At 39.7% G+C, this 21,722-nt stretch overlaps 1 protein-coding gene across 1 annotated transcript in view; it reads right to left on the minus strand.

Moving 5' to 3' along the window:
• Positions 1–21,722, minus strand: part of MAN1A1 (mannosidase alpha class 1A member 1) — a 141,525-nt gene that overhangs the window by 103,012 nt on the left and 16,791 nt on the right. Inside the window, exon 2 of the mRNA XM_083828757.1 lies at positions 1,530–1,626. Within this exon, the coding sequence (XP_083684883.1) occupies positions 1,530–1,626 (97 nt within the window). The remainder of the gene's footprint in view (positions 1–1,529; positions 1,627–21,722) is intronic.

Below are 21,722 nucleotides of genomic sequence, written 5' to 3' on the forward strand. Positions count from 1 at the left end.
CACTAAACAGTACCTTCAGTGACTTATTCTTATGCTGTATCCGCAACACTTCTACTTAAGAATTTCACAAGTCAATATATCTACTGCTTTTTCTGCAAATCCATGCAGTACCATTAGGAACTCAAACCACTTAAATTTTTATACCACTTCTGATGCCAATGAAACTAGATTAAGCATTTTAATTTTCAAGACATCATGCAACATTTTCTTGTCCTCCAAGAAAACAAAACAGGATTGCATTAAACAGTTACTTAAATCTGATATTAAACTGCAAAACTATCAGTAATCTGAAAGCTGATAATCAATTTTAGTTTTACACATGAAAATAGAAGCCCAAGTTAACCCTGAAGTTCACCCAACCTGCTTTGGTTTCAAACACCCAATTCATATTTAAAGTCCAGTATCTAACTCTATAATTATCTAGTAAAACTTTTTTTTGATGTCACCTTAGCAGTGCAGCAACATCAATGTAGATGTATTTTCACAATTATTTTTGTAATCACAACTGCTGTCTCTTAGCAACTTCCAAATATAGTTGAGAATTTGATAAGTGCTCTATTTAAGCTGTTTTAGGAACTGTTCCCACTTGAAACTGTCTTTTCCACACAGTCAACAAAATAAGTTCCTGTTAAAATCAAAATAATATATTGACTTTTTCCCCAGCTATAGAAATTAGTTCATTTTTTCAGCTTTCTGTTTGGAAAACAGAATTTATTTGAATACAAAGATTGCAGTTAAACAGCTTAATTGATCATTTCTCTGCAAAACTGAAGATGACAACTCATAGGACTGCTTTCTCACACTTCTTCAGAATTCTGGTGCCCTTCAGCTGCTGTTTATCCAAGCTCTGTCCCACTTGCACATTAAAAAGTCTTGCCTCATTACACTGGATTTCTGCAGTGTGCCTCTCCTACTGGAGCTTTTCAGCTCCATATTTGTCCTAAACTGATAACAACTTGGGTGTTATTTAAACATCTCCTGTGTAACATTTAGAGGTGCAAATAATGTTTATATTCATGAAAGAAAAAGCCTGTTAAGGGAGCCTGAGTGATAGGGATTAACAAGTTTCTTCAAGGAATGGGCATAAATTGCTGGGAACTGCAGACAGCTTCAGCTACCTTCATGGTGGTAGAGATTACCAAGTAACGATGCTTGTTCCCTGTACAGGACTTTTCTGGAGCCCCTTCCACCTCCCCCCTTACAGTTTCTGTTTCATGCTTACTGAATCTGGTGTCGAAGAGTTCCACTTTATATGAAAAGTTTTAAGGTAGGGCAGTGTTTAATGCAACAAAACTACTTCTTTATCATGCAGCAATGACACTTCATTTATTCTCATTCAGAAAGGAATCTATAAGAGTCATAGACAGCATGACCTTCATTAACTGTTATTTTCTATACATAACAGAAGTAAGAAACACCACACTGCATCACAAAGGCTAGAAAGAACACGTGTTTATCACCTATAATCTTTTCAGCTGATTTACTGTTTTATGCTAACGTCACTAAGCACAAAAATACACTCTACTCACCAAATAAATTGCTTGAATGTCCTTGCTTAGATATGGGTTTCAGTTCATTTAATCCCCATGCGTAACGCTTATAATTATCCCAGGCATGTTTCATCATCTGCAGGGAAACAAACGCAGGATTAAAATGTTTATTTTGCAAGAAGCCACGGCAAATACTGACTTAAGAATACTCTCAATATTAAATATATTTAATACAACGCTTAATTATATTCATGTTCTATGCATCAGAACTATGAAATATTTTACACAAGAATAACAGGAGCACTATTTTCCGGGTGGTAGCAGCATGGTTACCCTAAGAGCTCTATGTCTGTCAGATCCACCTATACTGTTATCTGTATGCTTATGGTCAACATAGAATCAAAAATGATTTTTTAAAATGAATTTATGTTATACATTAATTCAGATATTATTTTTTTCCCTTAAGAATACACCTCTTAAACTGATGGAAGCAACATTTAAGTTTTTGTTTATCCTGGAGCAGGAAGTTTTGCAGTCACAATTAAGAGCAGCTCACAGGAATTTTCAGTCTGGCAGAGATTTTCTTGCATAAAATTAATGTGGTTCAAACTCAATACAGCTAATAACAGAAAAATGAAGTTAGAATGGGCAGGCAAGGCATCTAGGAAAGGTTTTGAGTTTGTTATGATACAATCTTCTGTGACTATAAATGCTACTGTATGCCTCTGTAGCTATTTTTACATATCATTTTGCACAAACAGCCAAGAACTTTTACAACTAACTAAGCTTGGCTATAAAGATGGTTTTTCTGTACACAGATGCACCACAAATAAATACTGCTCTGGAAACCTCCCTTGGGGAACCCAGCACAGCAGCTCTGCAATACGAGCAGAGGGCATTCACATCAGAAGCAGGCAGCAGATTCACCCAAGGACACTTCACACCCTCTCCCTACCACAATCAGCCAAGAGCTAGCTCAAAGGGTGCCTTTTGGGGGTGTCTCAGGTGAACCTGTCCCTCCCCAGGCATGCAGCTAGGACAACAGCACAGCTCCCTGGTGTCTGGTGAAGAACCACTGCCACTCCAGTAGGTCCACCACCTCCCTTCACCAGCAACATCTCTAACCCCTGCTCGGGAAGAGCCTTTTTCAAGGACCACTACCAGCAACCTGGCTTTACGTAAGAGGAGAGTCTTTGCCTCCGCGTTGTCTTTCCTCCCTCCTTCCACAAAGCAGAGCAGAGCTAGGAATGCCAGAGGTCGTCTGCCAGACAAGAAGTGATGGTTTCAGACCTTTTCAAAGACACTGCTTCAGGCTGTCAGCTGACAACACTGCACTGCCCTTGCTTTCAGACCTCTTCTTGAGGCCACGTGTGTCAAGGATAATTCCGTTAAATAGCAGTTATAATCCTACATTTAAAAGCAACAGCCCTAGGACATGCTGATAACGGTAATCCTAAACTTTCTTCCTTCCTCTCCTTTGCTCAAATTACATAGAGAAATTATGTCAATCAAAAATCTGCATTAAACCAGACTATAATAAATGACAACAGATTTTCTAGAGTACTGCTATGCCCCTGAGAAAAAATGTTTCTTCTCCATTTATAGGAGCATAAATGCGCAACAATCCTGCAGGAAAATTCAGGAATGTTAATTTACTCTACAGTCCTTAGAGGGCCAACTTCACAAGTTTAAAAAAAAAATGTATCTGCATTTAATATATGAGCACTTTCAACCAGGAAGTTAGCATGGTGTTAGATCTCAGCTGAGAGGCAGTAAGAGGCTGTGTGGAAACATCCTCCGGCCGCGGGTGGCACTGATACATTGCCTGGCAGGAGCCAAATCCCTCGCTCAGCTTCACTCAGGGATGGCTTAGGAGCTCTCCAGGGACAGGGGCATCTTGTCCCAGCGCAGACCTGGCAGCAGGCAGCCAAGCAGCAGCCTTTATCTCTATGTGACATTCCCAACCCCTGGCAAGAGGGATCAGGATCATATGAAACCGATCATTTAGCCACAGCATAAGGCTATTTTCTAATTTACCAATTAAGTTCTCCAGTAATTTTGCATATTACACAAGAAAGACTTATTCTGCCCTGCAGTCATGTGCCAGATTTGCAAGCTCAGCTTTAGGTATTAGAATCCAAATTCTCAGAGATTTCAGCAGGCTAAATCCTGACCTGCACTGAACCTGACATTTTCTATGCTTTATCAAAGCGCAGAAAAACATGCTTATTTTCTTATAAAATCACATCAGAATTCTTTTAATTTGTTTAATCTTAATCTAGGAACACCACAAGGAAGGGCTTATTTATTTATTTAAATCAAAGCTGTAATTAAGTGGTCTGAATCAAAGTGTCTAAAGATGCCATATTATAACAAAATTAAGACTGTTCAAGCCAGTACTAACATAGCCGTTCCCTTTTTCCTTCCTTTTTCTTCTAGTACAACCCTGCTCTGTCTCTTGCAGAAAACAGATGATGCTCAACTATCCCCACACCAAGTCAGTTCAGGGAGCAGAAACTTCTGCAAATGGAACTTGGGTTTTGAGGATCATTTCTGTCCTGTTTCATTCTCCATGTCAGATTGCCAGGAGTATCAGAGTTACCAAGCAGAAAAGTCAGGAACAGCTCCAAACCCAGTTCAGTTCGGCCAAAACAGTCACAAAGAGCAAGACACTATAAGACGTCTCCTCAGTTGCCTTTTCCAGCTGATGTACATTTTGATTGTATTGCACTGTAAATGCAGACGTGCGCTCCTAACAGGAGCCACCCTGATTACCTTCTGGTTAGCCAACCCACCAGAGTAAGGCAGGAAGCTAACCCTCACAGAAGACCCTACCTTCTAACAATAATTATTATTAGATATTAATGAACAACAACTCTTATTTCTCAAAATGTCCTCCAGTTTTGCTGAGTATTAACTACTCGGCAAACTAGACAAGTGTAACTACTAGCAACCAAATACAAATGTCAAATGTGTCTATGCAGCAAAGAGTGACTAGGACTCAGTGTTACTCCACTTGCTGTGCAAATAACCCATAGATAAGTAGCCTTAAAAACCCACCAACTTTACATTGCCAGACAACAGCCACAGTTTGTGCTTCTAACTTACCAGGAAATCTCAATTTCTAGAACTCAATGCATCAGCAGTGCTCTATATGCTTTTTCCCCTGCAGGAATTTAAGTTTCCCACTAAAAAGAATTTCCTACCTGTTAACAGGTTTATTTTTTAGACATGAATGAAAAAATTCTAAAATAGTGAGTAGCAATTTGAATAGACTCAAGTTAAAGATAATTAAGCCTTTGCTTAAGCCAAACTCCTAGCACTGGAAGTTCAGTAACGAAATTTAACAATTGCTTGCAGAAATCCACCTATCCTTACAGTTTTCACCTGTTTGCATGAGATATCTCCAGATATCTCATCTCAGATATCTTTTTTTTTTTTTTAAATTCATCAAGCCTTTCGATCACCTCTCTGACTCCTTGCACAGGTACCACTGATTGCTTGAAATTTCCAAATAAATCTCACTTTCACTGAGAACATCCATGTAACAACAAGTTCCTAATGATGAAGAATCTGACAGCTTTTGGTCAGATGATTCCAGATACTCTCAAACTTCTCTACAGTGTAACTAATGAAATGATTTCACCTGAGTGCTTTCAAATAATTCCTTATTATTCCTCCAGGATGTCAGTAGGCAGAAGTACATTTGCAAAGACGCATTCCTCAGTTCTTCTACTTTTGCTAAGATATGTTCATTGAACCTGAAAATCCAGAATAGCCTGCCAGCTCACTGGGAGGCCCTGCACCTACATCAGCCAAGTCCATTTCTGATCAAGCTCTACCACAGGGCATTCAGAATTAAATGCCACAGCCAAATGCTTGACTATCTAGCACTTTTTCACTAGTAAACTGGCTGCTTTTACACCTTCCGAAAAGAAATGAAGCAATGATTTTGACTTATAAAGTCAGAAAATATCAAAATACCACCCCACCTCTGTTGGGGAAGTGTGCTGTTATAATTGGCATCAGCAAAGACTTAGAAGAAAAAATTGAGGGTTCTGATGCTATTCATGAAAGGACCTCTGATTTTTTTTTTGCTTCCTTTAGAGCAAGAGAAAGATATATATATATATTTTTTAATCAACCAGATCAATATAATAATAAATAAAAATAATTAAACCAAAACCAAACAAGTTTGTTCTCCAGAAGCAGAAACAAAGACTTTTACTAGAGCTATAATGCTGACCAACCAAAGGATGATGACCACGCATTCCCATTTGCTGGTATTACAGCTACTGCCATCTTCTAAGCACTCTAACACAATGTCTGCGAAGGACACATAAACCACTTGAAATGTGCAAAATACAGTTCTATTCAAACAGGAGTACCCAAGAGTTCAGGCGTGAAACGTTGCCAGAAAATGAGTGATGCTGAATCAGCACAGTAATGGTATTTAGATGCAAACTACTGCGGTACCAGGTGGAGTGAAAATAAGAACTTAATAAGATCTATTTTCAGCTGTTAAGATGTATGCTGGGGAGATGTCAGAAAGGATGTCAGGAAAAGAATTCAAGCACCTTTTAGAACTGCAATATTAAAGAAAAAAAAACTCACAGCATGAAATAGTACCATCTTGACCTTCAACAGAGTCATTTAAACCATGTCAAGATGAGAGGGAAGCAGAAGACTAAAATGGTACTGGACACCCAACGGAGGAAGACCCTTGAGAAACTCTAACACGAAAAAAAAATAAGAAAACATAACACTTCGCTTGTCTGCTCTATTAAACTTTAATTGCTAGATTAAAAAGATTTTCTCAGTCTATGCTGAGCCTTTTACATGTTTTTCCTCACCTTTTAAATTGTTCCTTAACAGAGCTGCGTGCTCACTCAGCCTAGTCTCCCTGAATCTTTTCTCCTTCCTGTTGCTGTAACTAAAGCTTCTTCATCCTTTTGCAGCATCAGTAAGGGAAATGAAGGAAGTCCCTAACATTACTAAGAATTTTCTAAACATATTCCACTTAAACTTTCCTCCTGTACAGATGAACTCGCATGGTTGATACCTGCATTGGGTCTGGTGTCAGCATTCTTCATAGCAGCCTGTACGGTGCTCCGCTTTGAATTTGTGGCTAAAATACATTGATAACACACCAGTGTTTTGGCTATTGATGATCAGTGCTTATGTAACATCAAGGCTTTCTCTTTTTCCCCCCACTCTTTCTCTGCTCCCCACCACATGTAGGCTGCGGTGGGCGAGGGATTGGGAGGGGACACAGCTGACCCAGGCTGGCCAAAGGCATGTCCCACACCAGGTAAAGTCACACTCATGTCCGCATGCAGGTAGTGGCCTCTGCACCTCTCATCCCTGCCCCACCTCCCTTCCTTCACCTAATAAACCTCCTTGACCTTGACCCATCAGTTTTCTCACTGGGTGAGCAAGCAACTGCACGGTGCTTGGCTGGTCACGGTGAACCCACCACCAGGCCTCCAGTGAATGACATTTGTGACCACAACACAACCTGCAGAGCAAAGCTGATTGCTTTGCTCTGCAGGCAATATTATATTAACCACTAGCTAAAACCCAAGCTTTAGGAAGCCTTACTTTCTTACTTTCCATTCCCATTACTGTTAAGCAACTGCATCTAAATAAGGCAGATGTATTCTCAGCTGTTTTCACTGTCCTCAAGTACTTGCAATACAGCTGAAAAACTTCAGTCATTCTGGAAATTTTATTATTAGTAAGCATAACAGTACCTTTGAAGGTATTACAAGGTCACTAATCAGGATTTCTCTGTGAAAAACACGGTATGATCTTAAGCTGATTCACTATCATCTTTCATAAAATGATGCAGCATATATGAGCTGCTTTTCATATGCTTTTATGGAATTTACTGTTTATCACAGCGAGTAATTTTTGGCAACACATAGCCTGTGTTTTTGGAAGTTACTGGAAGCACTACATCCGTGTTTCACCATCTTCATAATGGTCTTTAGTGTACTATTAGACTTCTAAAGAAACACAAGTTATTTGCTGAGTTTATTGACCTTGTCTTGAATGATCTACATCTTGGAAACATGAAGTAATAGGATTTTTCTGAAGATCTCAGTACAGAACGCTTTTTTTTTTTTTTCCTAGGATTAGGAACCACAACTATATTGTGAAATCACTTGGCAGTTACTTTTGTTTCAGAGCATGATCTTTGTTACTTTTGTCATTATTCACTATTATTACTTTGAAATAAAAGGTTTGAATTACTACCAATCTTTTCTTGCAGTTCTGCAGGTAATTGTAACACATTGTCTTTTCCATCTGGAAGTGTTTCAATTACTAATAACTGTCTTGAATTTCCTCAGGGAAAAAAAAAAAAAAGGATTTTAAAGTACTTTATATCTGTATTTTCAGCTTTTTACCCTGCTCATACTTGCTCCAGAGTGGATACTCTAGAATGTAGGGTGCTCAACTGTAGTTAATTCTTTGCTAAGTAGTTCATAACCTAATCTCAGCAGACATGTAGGTATGACTAAGGAGTGATACATGTCTTTTTTTTTTTTTAAGTTACACTATGTCTACCTTTATGCTAGATTGCTAAGAATGTTACTTTTTAAGCAGCTCTTCACAAAACAAAATCTCAGAGTTAGGTTCTTGACTGAAGGCCAAGATTCATTAGAAAACTAGATAGAGAAATCAACTAACCAGTTTGTGTTCAGATCTTGTTTTCTGTAGGTAGAATCATTTCCAGTTTGATTTGAAATTTAAAAATAGCACTCACAGTCGACAGAATTTTATTCTAAGGTCTTCATTTTCAGTTACTATTTCTTATTCCAGAAACTAAGCTGCAAAAAAATCTCAAATATCCAAAGAAAGTTAATCTCATTGGATATTGGTTACATTTTTCTTTGAATCTGACAAAACAAGACACAAATGACAATATACTCCCTTTCTCCACTAGCAACAGAAATTTGTTTATCTCCTTCAAGACATGTAAAATAAATCCTGTTGCTATAAAACTTTACATATTATATATTTATATATATATCACCACTTCTTATCTGTCAGCAGAAAGATTATTGCAAATCAGGAGCTTGACAGGTTCCTGGTGTTTATAACCTCATCCCCTAATGGCAACATCCAGAGTTAAAAGCAAGCTACACACTGTCACTGTGCGTTTAACAGTCCCTGCAAAGTGTGCCTGCTTCTCATTTAGCAGGTGGATGACAAGCATGCTCTGAAGCGCATTCAGCCTGGAGCTCCTGCTAGTACTTCGTGACAGGACTCTCACTCCAGCCAAGTAAACCCCAAAGGAGACTTCTCTGTTAGCTAATGGGCCAATAACAACAATTCCAGGCTCCCGTTTTCCAAAAAGAAGCAGCTAGAGATTTTGGAAACATTTAGGTGAAGGCTGTTTAACTCACATCTTCATTTGCCTTGTCACAGGAGCGAAGGACTGAGAACTCAGCAGTACTTCTGAAACCACTCAAAGTCCCCAAAGTACTTCTGAAACCACTACCCACAGCACAGGGCATGCAGCACAGTCCCCAGGTGGAAATACCTAGAGCTCTTACAGCACTAATAGAACAAGGCTAGCCAAACCGATTTACAGGATTCTCTGTTAATATTAAACATGCACATCATATCATGAAATATTTTATATGCTTCTGTACTTACTGCTCTGCATTAAGAGGATATGTGAGCAAACTGCTGCTATGCCTCAGCATTTCAGGATCTTACAAATAATTCATTTCTTGCCCACACACAAAAAATTTAAAACAAAAATCTAGGTTCTGCATATAAAAGAGAACGAAGAGGGAAAATAAAAACATTAAGGACTATTCTGAGGATTAATTCATCATTTGTATTGCAAAGCACTTCAAAATCCTCAAATGGAAAGTTTGACAGAAATGCTAAGTATTATTCCCACATGGGTTATGTTAAGTTACAGATAAGCTTCTATCCTTCTACTTTCTACTCCTCACAGTAGCTTGTAAGCCTCTTTAGTAGTGTATTATACTACTCAACTAATATTCATCATATGCTGCTGTGGGCATCAGTTGTTAACCAGGGACAGACACCGCACAGTGCTTCATTATGTTACACATTTTAAAAGGAATAAATTATTCTATTAATTCCGTAACAAGAATTCTAATTAAAAGCTAACTAAAGAGAACAGGAAATTTGCAGGTAAGGTTATTTTCTACACTTATTTTATTACTGCATATTTTATTTAATGCACACGCATGCAGAAAAATTAGACTATTTTGTACAAGAAATAATTAATAAGAACAGCAGCCCTGATGCTTTGGTGTCTTAATCAAAAAAGAAAAAAAAATAAAAATCATGAGTTCTTTTGAAAATTATTGTATGACTTACCACATTACTCAGTTGTAATCATTATACTCGTTTCCCAGGCATACCTTTCCTTACTGAACAGTAAAGCACATCTAAAAGCATGAATTTCCTAAACAAATGGATGCAATTGCAAACCACAGTGCTTTACAGTTAGGTTACAAGTCAGAGCTGGGCTATGTTGCTTTAACTATTGCACAGTTCATTTCAGCAAAAGTCACAGGGTGAGGTTGATAAGGCAGAGAAACTTGAAGGAAGATGAAAGTTTGCCTCCATACTCTAAATACTAGTATCATTCAGAACAAGCTGATATCTATGGTCTGCTTCTTCCCTAGCCATCCCAACACCAGAGATAAGAAAAACAAACTATTTGGTCCAGCACAGAACCATCCTAGCTGAGACCCCGTGTTTGACTAAACAAAAACTAGGAAGACATGAACAACGCATAACCCTCCCCATGAAGAACCGTCCTTGCATTTTCTGAAGCCTAAGATCTGGCTAATTTCAGCCAAATGAAGCTATAAATTTCAGAGAATGAAAAGAAGTGTGGTTCATATAGCTAACCAAATCTTGTATAACAGCATTCATCCTACCTTGAACCATCCAAAGCTGGTCACGTAGATCAGTTCTAGCTCAATTTTAGATAAATTCACTCAACTTCAGCTTTCTTTTGCCTGATATATAGCAAGCAAAATGGATACAAAAGAAATCATAGAATGGCTCGGGTTGGAAGGGACCTTAAAGATCACCTACCTCCAATCCCCTGCCACAGACAGGGATGCCACCCACTAGATCAGGTTGGCCAAGGCCCCATCCAACCTGGCCTTAAAATCACTATTTCCTTTTAAAACTGAGAAATTTGGATATTTGCTTTTTTCTTCCGCAAGTAAGCTATGACTTGAATGTGTTCTGTAGGCATTTTAAGAGTTTTTCCTGAAAATATCTGCCTTGAAAGCCGATACAAGATGAAAGCATCCAGGCAGATGCTGTCAAACTGCTTTGGTGTCCAACTCTGAATTATTAGCAGAGGAACCAATGGCATGTTCTTAGTAACTAAACTAGTGGATAAAGAAATGCAGATGTAGTATTGAAGTGTAGCATTATGAAATTGAACACAGCTGACATTAATGTTGAAGATGCTCTATTTTCAGATCACTTCATCTTCCACTGACATCTGTGTACGTATACAGGACGGAAATCAACATAACAGCATTCTAAGTCATATGGAAATGGATCCCATACAGCCCGTATCTTACAATTCAGCAACTGTTACCAAGATCTGCGTTTCAGAAAATAAAAAGTGAAGCCTAAAGCTTGCCACTCAAGATGTCTATATTTCTCCAAAGGTACATCTTACTCAATCAAACACCTAACAAAGAAGTCAGATGGACTCTTTAATAGATAGACTGAAAAATTATTTCCTTATTGCTAGCGTGAAAGCTAGATGTTGTTTCTTCAGACAATCTATGATTTTAGCAGTTTGGATTTAATCCCTATGAGGGAGAAATCAGTGATGCTCCAATGCGTTTTTCTAAGAAGAGTCACTAATTGCTACTTTTTAAAGCAAATAATCACATATGTTTTGTGTTAGTCAAATATCCCTTTAAGAAGAAACATGTTACATCACCAGGTAATGTGCAAGAAGACAAGAAGGATGTGGATCTGTTCGAGCAGGTCCAATGGAGGGCCATGAGAATGATCAGAGGGCTGGAGCACCTCTCCCATGAAGAAAGGCTGAGAGAGCTGTGAAGAGAGCTGTGAATGCTCAGCCTGAGGAAGAGAAAGCTAAGGGGTGACCTTATTGCAGCTTTTCAATACTTGAAGAGGGCTTATAAAAAAGATGGAGAGCAACGTTTTACTTGAGCAGATAATGATAGGACAAGGGGTATAGTTTTAAACTAATAGAGGGGAGATTTAGATTAGAGGTTAGGAGGAAATTCTTTACTCAGAGGGCAGTGAGGCACATGAACAGGCTGCCCAGAGAAGCTGTGGATGCCCCATCCTTGGAAGTATTCAAGGCCAGGTTGGATGGGGCTTTGGGCAACCTGGTCTGGTGGAGGGGTTGGAACTGGAAGGTCTTTAAGGTCCCTTTCAACCCAAACCATCCTGTGATTGTTCATTACTGACAATAGCCAGAAAGAAAGCTGAAGTATTTTCACTTAGAAAAACATTGCAGAGCTGTACCAAAAAAAAATAATGTATTTCTTTGATCTTATGCAGAATTAGTAGCAACCTCTGAAGTTCATGCATAATTTGACTAATGTCATAAAAGGGAAAGGAAAAAAAAAAGAAAGCAATTTGTGGAAATACTACTCTTACAAAGAATACTGTTGTATAGCAACTCATCCCACTCAGTGTCAATTTTTTTCTTCCTAGTCTAGTTATTACTTGTTAGAGCTTCCAAGAACTCCTAAGCCCAGCAGGGTGAACAACGAGGCTCCCGCAACTGCATGATACAATCACGCTTTTGTTCTCCACTTCTTCCTGCGGTTCTTTAAACAGCTATTTGATAAGGTTTGCTTCTAATTAGATTATAAATTATTCATGGTAAGGACTGTGTCTTCTACATGTTTGTTACGTACCTGGCTCTACTTAGTGGTGCTGCCACTGAAGTTCCCAATCTCAGCAGGAGTAATGCAAATAAAGAATAAGCACAGTGCTATGCAGCACAGCACATCCATATGAAGTGATTAATATCAAGGTGACTCAAGTCACTGTTTCAGCACGATTTTTTCTTCCTTCTTTAATACAAACAACTTTACAAAGTTGTATATTATTGCATATCAGAAGACACTAAGTTTTCCGGGGCTCCTACACATCTCCACAGGCACACATTTGTTTATAAAACAGTCTGTGATGTCTCTTAGCATGTCACTTGAGACTGACCTGTGCAGCTGGCATGCACCATGCTGACACTCCTATCCCAACTAACTGGGGCTGGACTTTTTCCTTGTACCTCTTTACAATTTTCCCTTTTGTCCTGGTTTCAGTTAGGACAGAGTTAATTTTCCTCCTAGTAGCTGGTAAGGTGCTATGTTTTGGATTAGGATGAGAAGAGCGCTGATAACACACTGATGTTTTAATTGTTGCAGAGCAGTGCTGACACTAAGCCAAGGACTTTCCAGCTTCTCGCTCTGTCCTGCCAGCAGGCAGACTGGGGGTGCAACAAGAGCTGGGAGGGGACAGACCCAGGACAGCTGACCCAAACTGGCCAAAGGGGTCATGCTAACGTCATGCTAAACATTATATAGGGGTGGCTAGCCGGGGTGGGAGGGCCAGATGCTTGGGGACAGGCTGGGCATCGGTCAGCGGGTGGTGAGCAATTGCATTGTGCATCACTTGTTTCGTACACATTATTAGTAGTAGTACTATTATTATTGTTGTTGTTGTTATTATTATTTTGCTGTCTTAATAAACTGCCTTTATCTCAACTCACAGGCTTCACTTTCCTGTTTCTCTCCCCCATCCCAGAGGGGGATGGGGGGAGGATGGGCGAACGGCTGCATGGTGTTTAGCTGCCAGCCGGGTCAAGCCACAACACCTTTACTCCAGGCTGCAAGATTTCCGCCCCCTTTTGCCTCTCACACTAGCCATCCATTAGAAGAGGATCAGGAAAACTCAGCTGACACAGGCTGTGGTGACACTAGAGATAGCTCTGTGACTGCAACCTGATTTCTCACATTTCTAGGGCAGGGTCCTGCTTAAGCTACCTAGAAGAACATGGTATGAGGTACACTCAGTACCTCATTGAATTTTTATTTTTTTCCCCACATTTTGAGCTTGCAATCTCCACTCCTATTCTTTTAAGTTTTACTCTGCAGTTGAAGTCAGCAAGGACCAAACATTTGTCCACACCACCACAAGTGTTGAGGTATTTAGTTTTGACCAAGCAGGTAGACCTATCCAGGATGTTTTTCAATAAACAAAGAAACAAAACAAACAAACAAAAAAATGACAGCAATACAACAGCAGTATTTCCCCTCTGCAGAATGAGTCTACATTCATTCCACAATGCTGTAACCTTGCTAGAGCACATTTCAGAAATTAGGAGGCAAAGGGGAATATATCCTTACTGGTAAGAAGTTTTAGTTGCAATACAAATCCAAGCTGGCACTGAAAAGTGGAATTTCAGATGTATTTTCAAAGTGCATTGCTTTCTTTAATTGCATTTTCTTTTCTTCAACTGCATTCTTTTGAAGATTTTTTTTTGAATTCCCCTCCCCCAGTATTGTTTTTTCTTAAGAAAAAAAAAAAAAGACAGTGAGGTATGCAGTATCAGTGGATTTGTGACCATTACTGACCTGGTTAAGTAGTTGGTAACTGAAGCTCAAAACTAGTCACAGCATGCAAAACCACAAAATAAATCAATTATAAAAACTATTTGATATCAGTCGATGAGAGACTTAGTAAGCTAGATGTTGTAACAATTCACTAAGTGCAGGGCACTGAGCTTTCCAAAATACTGGGCACTGCCAATAAATGCTTTTCGCATCCCCTCAAGCCATCAGCTCTTGACAGAAGGCCAGACCAGAGAAGTCCATAACAAATCCTCATCCACGTGCCACTAACTCGCAGCTGTAATCTTCTCCTCTTCCCCTGCCCCAAATTAGACCTTCCCTTCTGTTCCCCTCTCCTCTCTCCAGCATTCAGTTAAAGAAACTGCAGTGCTCTGCTGTCTGAGGCCATTATTGTGACTGTGGTGAAACTGCACTATCAGAAGTCAGTGTCGACTCACTGAAGAGTACTTACATAGATTAATCCAGAACACAGTTGCTGCATGGATCAAGGGCTAAGTCTGCATCATTATCATGACGCACAGAAAAGTATCTGCAGCCTAATAGCCTGAAATTAGAGCAAAAGGATTGGACTGTTTCCCGACAGCTGAAAAACAGTTACATGAAAGTCAAGTGCAGACAATATTAATTCATTTCCTTTTTTAAAAAAACAAACAAACAAAAACTTTATCAATGATCTGGAGGACACGATGCAGTGCAACCTCACCAGGCTTGCAGGTGACACTAAGTGTGTGTGTGTGTGTGTGTGTGTGTGGTGGATGGACATCCCATCTGAGAGTGTCAGGGCTGCCACTCTGAGACCAAGACAGGCTGAAGGAACAGGCCAACAGGAATTTTGTGACATGCAGCAGGGACAAATGCAAAGTCCATAACCCCTTGCAACAGCAGCCAGCATGGCCAGGCTGGGGAGCAGCTCATGAGAGCCTGGTGCACGGGGAGCCATGCATGAGCCAGCAGCTAGGCTGCAGGAGCACAGCCTGTCCATTGGCTGTTGGGATTATCCCCCAAAACGCAGCACTCGTGAGACCCTGTCTAGATACCATGCCTTGTTTTGGGCCCCCCAGTATAGAAAAGACATGGATAAACTGGGGCGAGCTCAGTGTGAGCTCAGCTCCCCCACCATGATGGGGGATGTAGCAGTTGCCCTGCGAGGACAGGCTGGGGACCGGGGCTGGCCCAGCCTGGGGCAGGCGGCTCCAGGGGTGACAGCACCCCGGTACCTGTGGGATGTGGTGGAGAGGAGGGAGCCAGAGACACGAGGAGGCTCAGCTGTACTAAGGGAGGTTCAGAGTGGATATGGGAGAAACTTTCTCCCCATGGGCCCTTGGGGCAGTGGGGCTGGCTGCCTGGTGAGGCCACACTGGCCCCATCCTTGGGGCTTCCAGCCCCAGACCCGCACAGCCTGGCCTGGCTTCAGTGCCCAGCCAGGCCCGGCTGTCCTGGGATGCCATCAACTCCAGTAAGGGCCTCACATATTTACCTAAATTTTACAGAACAAGTACACCAACCTGCTTCTCCCCATCAGCAACGAGGGTACAACTCTCATTCCAGCCCCAGATTTTGGCTGAGTTTAAAATATTCAAGATGAGAACTATGAGTTGTTACCAGCCTTCAGAAACATTTCTAGTGTTTTTTTTCTATACTGCATAAACTGTTTCAGCTACACAAAACACCGTCAGCACCGAGAGCAATTTAAGAGCTATATACTTACTGCTTTAGTACAGAAAGATTCAAGAAAAATTAAGGTAATCAGACCCTATCAAAATATGATGAATATAATGTCACGCATGAATTCATGACTTCTGCCCATTTCACATTTGTATCTACCTACCTTGGTTAAGACACATGAAACAGTTTACCCACAGCTGCATTTGATATTAAAAGAGAAATATTTTTATAAAGATTTATTTACTTAGCCCTCAAACTATCTCTGGGAAACATGGGCTGTATTGTAACCATTTTTCTGAGGTGAAAATTAGTTGTTGTAAATTACTCATCACTCTCTGTACAAACACTGAAAGAGCCACCACAACAAAAAATGTGTATCACTTGTTCACCTTTAGCAGTATTACCTTAGCACTTGAAATCGATATTGCAAACATAGACATTATCACTTTTGGTGTAGCATTTATTTTCCTCTTGAAACATTTATCTAATTATCTGGCCTGTGGATCCTCACACAACCAGACCTAGTGAAGTTCCCAAAATACATGACACTCAGACCTTAGGTGTTTTATTTAATTTCACTGCCATGGTACCCATATTACACAACCGCCACCAAACTTGTAAATTAACTTAGCGTTCCAGTTCACACATGCTCACCCACAAAAAAAGTAATAAGGCACTTGCCCCTCATGCACAACAGATGAAATGTGCCTACTGGTATCTGTAATTCCCTTCATTCAAGCTGGAGTTAAGAAAAAGCTTGAAAATGACACGTTTATACTGAAAGGTATATATATGCAGTGAAGCCTTTTGTAGAGCACTACAATTTAAAAACAACCTTAAAATGCCTACAGATCTGCATTTAAGTACTACAAGCAATTTAACCCTTAGGTAGCATCTCTCCCAGTGCTATAACTAGCATATTATTGCTTCACGTAACATTTTCCTTATACATCCAAATGTTCCTCTGCAAGAAGCCTTTCCAAGGCAGATAACAAATTACAGTACCATTAATATTTCATCAGATGTATATGGAATAAGAGATAATTTGATAAGAGCTGTCACAGTCTTATGGAGAATATCTGTGCTCATGCTTTCAAGACAAGCAGAAGAAATCAGATGCTCAGTTGTACAAGGAAATGAATAGAAAAATGTAAAACTGATACATAATTAACACCAAACAAGATGAATACCAGCATTCTGTTTGAATCATCTCCTGGAAGCAAAGAATACAGAGAAAATAGAGAAAATTCTATTAAGGGGCATGGAGAGATTTTCCTCAATGGAAAGACTGAAAAATTAGCTCTGCATATTTGTAAGTAGATAGAAATGAGAATAAGAACAAAGTAAAGGCATGCAGAAAGCAGAGGCTCCTCCTGAACATCTTTGTACAAAAGAAGACAAGAAAATGAAACATTACGTTCATTACAGAAAAGGCAAACATTCAGGAATCATTGCTGTAAGACAGAGGAGAACGACAACTTACTGGGACACTGAAGGTTATGAGAGAGCAGACTTCATATTGCAGTTCCTAGGTTCTAAACAAAAATTACTTCAAATGCTTTTTAGCATTCAAAGCACAAATGAATCACAATTCCAGTCTGAACTATCTGTAATGCAGCTAATATCATGATTATCTGCTGCACTGCTAGTACCGTGACATGTTCTGAGACACTGTGATGTTACTACGGGGAAACAGCTTCTGCGCCATCCAGTAGAGACTCATTCCCTTAATGGCCAAAAGTTAGCTTTGTACTGCTGTCTGAACTTACCAGTTCCTCAGCATATAAGGTACCTTACACAAATATATAAGGTACCTTAGAAAATATAGAAGGCAGGCTACTCCTCCATCATACAAGCCATTCAAACAACCATCGAAAGTTCTGCTTCTTGATAAGCAGAAGGGGAAAAAGGGAAACAAACAGTTAATAGATCCATAATCTTGGGAAAAGAGAGGCATGGACGGAATTTGTCTTCCAATACAAAGTATTCCTTTCCTCTAATTCCCTTACTTTTTTTCAGGCAGGCATGTAAAACCATGCAGGTTCCCCTGATCAGTTCTGTTGACTCCATGTTTTATTACAAGTTACTCAAAGGAGAACAAAGTATTTATTCTATTTGTAAGCACAATACAGAGCAGTCTTTTCCCTTACTCAAACTTTTTTGGATAGTTTGGGCTAAGACAAGCCCAATTACATAGCAAAAGTGAAAACTAAGAATCCAAATTGTCCTGGTAATTTCCTAAAATGAGCTACGTCAAGTCACTGAGCTATAACATGTCTGGTAGACTAGAACTTGAGAAGTTCCTTTTTGAAAATCCAACTGTCCACGCTTAAAAACCAGCTGCCTCTTGACTCCCACCAAAACAAAAACAGCAACAAAAGACCCCCAAATGCATCAATTTCACTTGCTTCTTTTGTGGATGGAAAGCTGAATTTGACAGGTCCCTTCCAGGATGGCTAAAGGGAGAGGAACAGAGCAGACACAGAACTGAACTTCCTTAGCAGCCTGCTTGACAGGCTGTCAATTCTCATTTCTGGTTTACTTGCTGCCTGTGAGCAAATTTTGTAAATTCTGGAGATTCTGCTTTGGGTGAAGCACTTTTGGAAAATATATATATATATATTTTTTTTGTTTCACATTTCTTTCCTACCCCGATCCTAGCAAGTCTACCCTTTTCCAGCTACCAAGTCCCCTTACCTCCAAAGCAAACAGCTGGGGTTATTCTGATATGAAGACTAAGAACTCTCTAGCAATATTTATAGTTATGTAAACATTGAGGTATATGTAAACTATATTATTCTAGAACCTTTTCTCGGGCCCCAACACAAACAGTTATAAACTAAAAGACTTTTTGTATGTTAGGCTGGTGAGCGGGGGGCCCACCCAGGCTCGTGGTGCCTCTAACAAGATAGCAGGAACAAGTGCAAGATGCTACAGATAACACAGGAGGAGTAGCACATGCACAGATGGCTCGCCCTGTCCTGTGGCACCACTAAGGAGATAGCAACACAAGAAAGGGCAAGCACTATAGATAACAGACAGGGAACAGCACTTTAACAGAATTTACAAGGGCAACTGTATCATTGACATCAAATGAAGGTATAAAGTCAACAGAACCGAGGTCAGTTGGGAAAGGGAAACAGGACTGGGCTGTTTATTTGGGAAGAGATGAGGACGGTAGATGGGAAGAACTTGGAAAGGGAAAAATAGGAGAAGGAAATACAAGGCAAAGCAAACCACGTGTCTGGGGCTGCTTGGGGGTACCTGCCAGGCAGCCCTGCACCTTCTCGGCACAGCTTGGAACTGGAAATTAAATCTGTTGTTGCTCTGATTGTACCTCCACCTGGCTTGCACAGTGAGGGGGGGACCTGGCAGCTCAGCCCCTTGCCAGCAAGGGAACCTCCTGACGTCCTAACAATGTACAGGACAGAACAGACCTTTCCCCATGTTTACAGCTCACTAACCTGAGCTTTTGGGTAACACTAATGCAATTACACTTAGGACAGTTAGGAATTCTCTTTGTGCCATTCTGAAATAATCTCAGTGTCTATCTTCAGGGTCTGTTGCTGTTCCTCTCTCAAAAATAGATTTCTCAGAGTACAAGCCAGGTAACAACTATTACAGTTCTCAGAACAAATTCCCAGCACAGAAAGATGACTGTTGGATGACTAACTGGCTTATCCACCACATTTTCCTGTCCCTAACAGCAGTTTAGAACAGTAAAAGTTTAATAACAGGACAAGCAAACAGAAATACTTCCTATTAGTAATGTAGAGTTTGAGCCAGATGGGATGTCTGTATGATTAATAAACCCCAGGAGAGTCTTCTTTCATGAAATTACCCAACTGTTTTCTAACTCATGTAAATTCTTGACATTCGCACATCCTGGAGAAAGGGCTCTACAGCTCAACAACATAACGTGGTAAGAACAGGTTTGTTCAGATTTTGTCACCTAGTAGTTGTATTTGATGTGCCTGGTATTGGACAGACAGGAATATTTCTCAGTATAGGCTTAAACAACACCACTACATCCAACATAAAAACTGACTTCTTATTATTACCTCCTCTTACCTTCAATTACATTACACTTCCTGGAAGATCCTAAATCTATTTAGTCTGAGAATTTTGAAACAAAATGTTTTTATTTTGTCTTTTGGTAATGGTTTTTGTATTGGAGAACAGGCTGTCAGAGATGTGTAAATTAGGTTCCTTCTCATTATCTATTTGTGTATCAGAAGGAGCTAGAGCGCTTTAAATCTGCCTCAGCTTCTGCATTCTGAAATGAGAAAACAGTTCTGAACTCTGCAATGCTTTGTAAGATCCATCAATAAAAGCCCTACATAAAATAGCTCTGTGTTATCATAGCATGCAGTCCCACACCACGCGGATGACCAGCACCCCTTTAGTCATACTGACACGCAGGTTAGCTGCCTATGATCTCACCGTCCCCATGCACTTACTGATCTCAGAATCAAATCACAGAAAGCCAGAGCTTTTAGCTTTTAAGGATACAAATACAACACTTAGCACATTAAACTAATATGCCTCAGAATGACAGTTTAGGACAATAGAGGTTTCAGTCCTTCTACGGATATTACATTTCTCCAGAAAACAGCCTCTTTTTTTGAACACAGGCAGAAGGTGAACATACAAGCTATTTCAACAGCTTCTAATAGTTTTCTCAAAACTGCAATATGTTTAATTTCCAGAACTTACTCTTTCATAACTTCTCCCTTCAGAAATGAAAAAGACACACATTTTCATTAAATAGTGAAATGTTCCACTCTGATATCAAAAAAATTGATGTTTCATTTCTTCCAAATGCTCCTTGATGCTGTGTTCGAGACTGACGTAGGAAAGCTACGTTGGTTTCTAATTCCATAAATTAAGATTTCCATCCCAAAATGGCCACTTGAAACAAACACACACACAAATCCTAACACATCCACATGTCTATCTTGTCTGCCTATTTTTATGAAATGCTGAAGTATATTTTCCACATGAACAGAAGATGATTGTCTGCATGTACAAAGCTCAACTGCACATGACTTGAATCTGATAGTTATTATTATTTGTTTCTAAAACAGGACGCTTTGGAAGGTCCTGGCATCACTTCTTCACAGTAGAACATGATTGCATCCTAGTTGTTTTATGTTAATCATAGAAAGAATACCCCATCACCCTCTGCACCCAGTGATTTAGGTTTGCCATGCATATGGAATATTTCACAACTCTCTTCATTCACCTGTGGAGTCATACAAAGACAAGCTGAAAACCTGTTTTAGCATATCGAAGTTCATTTTAACAACTCGCTCCCAATTTGGAGCATGTTCTTATTAGCTACTTATTTAAGAATACCTTAAAATGCCTCACTGCTCCTAATTTTGAGCAGTGCACTATTGCCTGAACATAAAGATGGGTATTGTTTTAGAGAGGTAGAACGAAGCATTTTTCTTTAAAAGGTAAGGCAGTAATTTCGAACCCAAGCAGCCTACTGTCCACTATGGACAGACAGTAGGAGACTGTCAGTCCACTGACTCGCTCTTCTACCTTTTTCATACACTTATCTGATAAATATCTTGTGAAATAGCAAACCTGTACGCATTTGAAATATGAACTGAGGATTAGTACAAAGAAATGTGTGTCAAAAAATCAAATTTTGACTTCTATATACAATTAAGGTGTCACTCTAAGAGGGAAGTGAAACTTGTTCTAACAAGTAAATTACCTTCCAAAATAGTAATCAAAACACAGGATGTTGTGTAGCCAGGAGATTCAGACTTGATAGAATTAGCTTGTCACTTGAATAAAAAGATACTGGTCTGAAGCTGCACTTAAATAAAAAGATCAGCTCTCTGAGGCTTATCTTAATGCATCTATCATTAAACATGGGAACTCTTTGTTAAGCTCTACCACAGAATGGGAA

Source organism: Anser anser (assembly GCF_964211835.1).
Source record: "Anser anser genome assembly, chromosome: 3".
In the NCBI taxonomy this organism is placed as follows: Eukaryota; Metazoa; Chordata; class Aves; order Anseriformes; family Anatidae; genus Anser; species Anser anser.